At 43.5% G+C, this 6,519-nt stretch overlaps 1 protein-coding gene across 2 annotated transcripts; it reads right to left on the reverse strand.

Annotated features, from left to right (window-relative positions):
* Positions 1 to 1,650: 1,650 nt before the first annotated feature.
* On the reverse strand, positions 1,651 to 6,510 carry LOC139460562 (CUB and zona pellucida-like domain-containing protein 1). Of its 2 annotated transcripts, XM_071242028.1 has the most exons (5): positions 6,380 to 6,510; positions 5,795 to 6,012; positions 4,635 to 4,721; positions 3,282 to 3,544; positions 1,651 to 1,960 (listed from the first exon to the last, which is right to left on the reverse strand). In XM_071242028.1, the coding sequence occupies exons 1-5, from the start codon at positions 6,498 to 6,500 to the stop codon at positions 1,708 to 1,710; spliced, it is 942 nt and encodes a 313-aa protein (XP_071098129.1). In that variant the 5' UTR covers positions 6,501 to 6,510; the 3' UTR covers positions 1,651 to 1,707. The 2 variants fall into 2 exon arrangements, with proteins under 2 accessions (XP_071098129.1, XP_071098130.1); XM_071242029.1 differs by lacking the exon at positions 4,635 to 4,721.
* Between the last annotated feature and the right edge of the window lie 9 nt (positions 6,511 to 6,519).

Consider the following 6,519-nt stretch of genomic DNA (forward strand, 5'->3'; position numbering starts at 1 on the left):
CACTCACTTTAGTGTCTGATGATTATTGTAAGAGATGACTAAAATTGAGATTTACTTGCAATGGTAATAGCCATTTTTTTTATCCACAGACTCGATTTGTGCAGATGGATCTGAAAAATAATGCTGAATGCATCCCACAGATATTAATAAAAAAGCTATGCTCAAACGATACTTTCATCAGTATTAATTTTGTTCATGCAAAACATTTGCGTGTTTTGTGTGTGTAAGTGTAGCTTACTTAAAAGCCCCGTGTGACCGTGGGGTTTCAGGCTTACACGTGGTCAACCTGGTCGTCAGAAGACAAATCCCAAGCCTTACGATTGCCACCTAAGTATGATTGAGCGGAAGAGTCCACTTTAACCCGGGGGGGGGGGGGGGGGGGGGGGGGTGATGATGGGTATCATGTATATTCCCGATAGATGGAAATGAAGTTATTTATTGACAAACGGGACACTCGTAAATATATTTAGGTGTGTCCTTTAGAATATCTGTGCCATGAAGGATACTTTGGATCTATATAACAATGAGGTTATTATAGTTTTCACCACCTTTGGCTATGTGTTACATGTTGATATTCATTTGCTATTTTTTGGTGGCACCGTATAAGCTTCATTAACATTGGAAAGTTGTATTTTAAACTTTGAATCCTAAGTATGTCACCGAGGCACAGTAAATCCCTTTTAATCGTGCTATTGGCACTCAAATAAAGGAGATTTCGAACACTTTCCTATCAAAAGTAACATTTGCCTATAGAACTCTAATGGGAATAACCTTCGAAAGTGAGTGGAAAGTACAGTATGGGTGACAACAGTCAATTCAATAAATCAACAGGTTGACGTGTACTCTGAACGTTGCTAACAACATTGATAATATTAATTATCGTTATATGGCTTTAATTGTCACTCGCTTTAACAACAAAAACACACCAATGTGACAGGTTTGTGGTTGTATTTTACACCTTATCCTCAACCGATGGAAGTTAATGGGGGTATTTCCTATATTGTTTTGACGCTTCGTCATTTATAGTCGAAAGAAGCATCTTAAAACACCATTCACTGCCTTTATATCGACCGGGCGACGCGGGTGGCCCAGTCGTCTAAGGCGCCGCGATTCCCTGTGCAGAGTTGCGTCCCTTGGGCACCCGTGAAACCTATGATTGTGGGTTCGAATCCCGGTTCGCCCCGAGTATGTTTCTAGGTTTGTCAGCACCATACCCGTGCTCGTAGGTTTCACCGAAGTGGTAAACGTCTGAGACCTGCACCACTTCGGGCTTTCCTCCCACATTAAGCTGACACGCCGCGATATCACTGGAATACTGTTAAAAGCGGCGTTAAACCCAACCCAAATTTTTACAACGCGAAGCGACAAACATGATCAGGTGGTCAGTCTCGCCGACTTGGTTTGTGCATGTCATCGTATCCCAGTTGCGTAGATCGACGCTCAATTATGTCAATCACTGGTCTGTCTGGTCCTGACTCAATTTTATACAGACCGCTGTGGTTCAGCTGGAATGTTGCTGAGTGCGGCGTTACCCAACAGATATACAACACGCCGCCATCGCTGTACCACTGATAAATGATGACAATACAAAGTGTTTATACTCACGAACTTTGACAAGTTTAAGAAAAGACACACAAAAAAGGTTACCATATTCTTTTATTCCGATAAAGTTGGACTATAGTTTTTGTTTTATTTGGAGAAACAATTTTATGTGAAAATATCAAATTTCTTTGCAACCCTGGCGACACTTAAGGAGTAGCCGGATACTTGTCTACGTCCGTGTGGGGTCGTGCTGCACTGATGAATACAGACCTGACTATTGTCATTAGGTAAACAGTATGTCACGTCACAGGTCAGGTAAACGGAAGTGACCCCTGCTACAAACTCCGTGGCTTTGAAGTGGAACACTGTGGCGGAAGATGTCTCGGCAATGACGTTGGTGTCGCGGTCAACAGGACAGCTGTAACGTGAAATTCAATTTATCAAAACTGCAGGCAAACACCTGGAGTAAATCAGTCTATCCATATTTGGAGTTAAAGGCTTTGTAATGAGTGAGTTTGGGCTAACGCCGCTTTGAATAGTATCACAGCTACACCAGGCGAGTCAGGTTAATGTAGGAGGCAAGCCCGAAGTGATGCAGGTCTGAGAGTCTCAGACGTTAACCACTTTGGTGAAAAGCACGAGACAACCAGCTTTCAGCAACCCATGCTTGCCGTAAAAGGCGACTATGCTTGTTGTAAAATGCGACCAACGGGATCTGGTTAGGCTCGCTGACATAGTTGATGCATGTCATCGATCCCAATTGCGTGGATCGATGCTCATGATGTCAATCACTGGATTGTCTGGTCCAGACTCGATTATTTACAGACCCCCGTCATATATCTTAAATGTTGCTGAGTGCGGCGTTAAACAATACACAAACAATACAAACACACGAGTGTCACATTATATTTTTACATATAGGGGTCAACAGATGTTGTATTTCCTTCGTAATTTAAGGCATTTTCAAGTTGATTCCACCACCATGTCAATATTTCATACAACATTTAAGTATTCTGACTTTAAGCTTCACCAGCTGGTTCGGAAACCTGTCTGTTCGCAACAACAAAAACTGTTCAAAATCTGTAACACGGTGAATAAACCATTGGCAACTCTCTCCAGGACGTCGGCAGTATTTATGAACAGCAAATAGTTAATAACGTTAACAAAATATTAAGTGACATCTTTAACAAATGTTATATTTTGGATAACAGTTTCCTAGAAAAGTACAGATTCTCGTACTTTCTTTGGGTTGAAACCGTCTGGGATTCGAACCCACACTTGCCAGAGTGAGGCACCTATTCGTCAACACACAAAGTCAGTGATCTAACCCACTCAGCCACCGAGGCTTCCACACAAATGAAAGTTCGACATCTGGTAGTCTAGATCACGTACTTTGAGTACCCCTCTGACAAGTGTAAATTGGCACGGCTCCCATGGCTGAAAGCTATAAATACACAATGCTATTTAGAAAGTGGTCAAATGTAACAAATGTTATATTTGGGATGACACTTTCTTAGTAAAGTACAGATTCTCGTACTTTTTGGGGGTTGAGTTCGGGGCTCGAATAGCATTTATAAGCCAGTGCCACATTTAACGTTATTTACGTTTGTGATGCTGTTATTTATTTTCATATGTGTTTATTAATAAGCTGAGACCTTTCTCTGATGTGACTCAAAGTTCCTTCGTGATAATAAATTATTTGATCTCATCTTATCCTGTATCGTATTTGGTGCACCTACCCGTTCCGAATCAGGTCGTATCCATTCGCCTGTGTTAGCCTGTCTTTGAGAGAACATCTCTGAAGTCTCATGCTGGCCTTGAAGTTGGCACTGAATTCAACTTCTGCATACAATTCACTTCCGAGCTTAACTCTGATTGGCTGACCTTTGACCTCGTTATGAAGCCCGCGGTCGCTGAAAATTCTCATAATGGCGGAGTAGTGGGACGTTGTGTTCAAACCAACGATGTTATTCTCGCTTATGATGGAGTAGTTGGTTTTGGCCTTGAAATATAGAAACAGTTTGAATAGCATGTACAGGTCTAGGTTTCAATGCTGAAATGCAGCGCTACCTACAAGCAGTTTAATTTGTTTTGAATAATGTCCTGTCCTGTCTCATAAGTGAGTGAGTTGGGTTTAACGCCGCTTTTAACTGTATTCCAGTTAATCGCGGCGTGTCAGCTTTATGTGGGAGGAAAGCCCGAAGTGATGTAGGTCTCAGACGTTTACCACTTCGGTGAAACCCACGACCATGGGTATGGTGCTGACAAACCTAGAAACAATCGGGGCGAACCGGGATTCGAACCCACAATCATCGGTTTCTGGCGTGTCCAAGGGACGCAACTCTGCACAGGGAATCGCGGCGCCTTAGACGACTGGGCCACCCGTGCCCCCTCCTGTCTCATTAATATCAGATTGTTGACTCGTCAAGATCTGATGACACCTACACAGAAAGTCATGTCAGCTCGCGCGAGTCACACGCCTCATTTATGTGCCAAGTGAACTTGTTCTTATTCTGCCTGGCGCTCGACATGTAGCAGCTACCAGCATCAGCTAGTGTGGACCGTCTCTGTGGTCTAGTGCATAGATTGTCTGGCCAGAGGAACGGTAGGTCGATGGTTCAATCCCAGACTTGTTATTGCCCTGCCTGGTCCTCGGCATAAGGGGCATTTAAAACAAGGACTAGTCGCCTCAGAGTATACTGTGTCTGAGTGGGGTATTTCTTGTCAAACTGCAGCATAGAATTTGCTAGTACTATAAAACCGGCGTAAGTCCAGAATACCACTAGCACACAGACACACACACACACACACTCACGAACACACACACACACATACACGCGCGCGCGCACACTTCGGTATATAAGTGCGATAATGTTGAACGCGACGTTAACCCCATTTTACCTCAATTTATTTGAAGTAGTAGCAGTATATTGGTAGGGGCGTATTCTTGATAATAATTATTAGAATTCAGAAGGGTCAAACTACTGTGTTTTTGAATTAAATTAACCATGAACCAACTCATTGAAATAATCTAATATATAAATATAAGACCTGACCGTGGTATTTCGGTTGAATGCACAGTCGACGTCTACGCTCCACAGAATGATGAAGTCGCCGGGGCTGGTGCCGGGGAGGCTGTACACAACAGATGTCTTGTAGACGACGAAGTCGTCATCTACCTAGTAACAGATGCCGTGTCGTTCACGATGCTGTATTATAGGCGTATAGCTCCGACACTAGCAGGTACGCAGGTGTAATGACGTGGAAGAAAAACATTGAAAGAAGCGCTCGTACAATATAGTATACTACGGCCGATAAAAACGTATTGGGGAGTTGTTTACCTGAGGTCTGCGTTTGTTAGGTTGTTTTTTTAACGCGGCATTAATCCAGCTTTATGACGCCGTTTTATAAATTATCTTGTCTGGAACAGACAATCCAGTGATTGATATTATGAGCAACGATTCACGCCGTTTGGTACGATGGCACGTAATCAACCAAATCACCGAGCCTGATCATGCGATCCTTTACGTTCTCATAAGATCAGCATAGGACCCGTGAATATCCACGGTAGAATTGATCTTCAGCAACCTATTCTTGTCGCAAGAAGCGACTAATGGGATCTGGTGGTCAGACTCGGTGACTTGGTTGATGCATGTCTTCGTATCCCATTTGCGTGGATCGATGCTCATGATATCAATCACTGGATTGTCTGGTCCAGATTCGATTATCTACAGACCGCCGCCATATAGCTGGAACAATGCTGAGGGTGACGTTAAACAACAAACAAACAAACAAACAAACAAACAAACATCAGCATAGGTTCAACATTATGGTTTGTTCGTCTGATGTTTTAACTTCGCACTCAGCATTATTCCAGCTGTAAGATGGCGGTCTGTAAAGAATCATGTCTGGACCAGACAATCCAGTGACTGACATCATGAGTGCCGATCTACGGGATACGATGAGGGACCTTCATTACAGTGTGTGTGTGTGTGTGTGTGTGGGGGGGGGGGGGGGGGGGGTGACATTGATCTATACAGCAGACTACGGTTATAACGAACTCGCGGGAACCACTAATTTTAGTTCGTAATAACCGAAGTTCGTTATAAGCATACATACAGCATATATACAACAAATGGTCGGGACTAAAAATAAGTTCGTTATATCCGTAAGCGTGTTCGTTATAAACGTAGTTTACTGTACTTTAATTACAGTGTTGCGTGGATGTGGGTATCGGGTTGTATATACTGGCCTGTCTTTGCGTGTTGCACGAGCCGTGACGTGCAGTGGCTGACCATGTGTTGCCCTGGGTTACACCGGTACACGTGACGTCGCCGAGAGACAGATGAGAGGGATCGGTACTGACAAACACTGCCTTGAGTTTGGGCAGATCAACAGAAGCTTTGATGGCGTCCGGGCTACACTGTATGGCGACTGCTTTTTCAAGTTCCTCATGACCGTCCGTATAAGCTATAAACATATAATAATGAGTATTGATGCCATTGCTAATAAAACACATTAAAAGAGTCGAATTTCAAATCGGAGAAAAGCTTTTGCAAATCCTGCAGTCGACGGAAATGTGCACGTTGAAAATCCATGTTGTTTACGAACCGGATGTCAAGTTCGTTGTCCGATTTTGATTGCACTATGCATAGACTCGTTCGTTCATCCAAAATGTTACCGCGGAATTCCAGCCTAGTTCTCCAAGGATAGAAATTGGACTTTTACAGTCACTCCCTTGTCTCGGGAAGATGGGTGTCGAGTGAACGCTTCAGCCATAAGGACACCATCTGGTCTATTTTCATTAAGTTGGATTTTGTTGTTTTTGTATACATACTTTCCCATTTGAACTGGAACTTGGCGCCCTTGTGGGCCTTGAATCTAATGTACAGATCCTTGGTGAAGAAGACTTCGGTAGGCCCCTGGTTGGCCGAGAAGGACGCCATGATAGGCTGCATGGTGTCCTCGCGGATCTGT

This window comes from Haliotis cracherodii, unplaced genomic scaffold (assembly GCF_022045235.1).
Source record: "Haliotis cracherodii isolate W230 unplaced genomic scaffold, xgHalCrac1.p SCAF_14, whole genome shotgun sequence".
NCBI lineage: Eukaryota > Metazoa > Mollusca > Gastropoda > Lepetellida > Haliotidae > Haliotis > Haliotis cracherodii.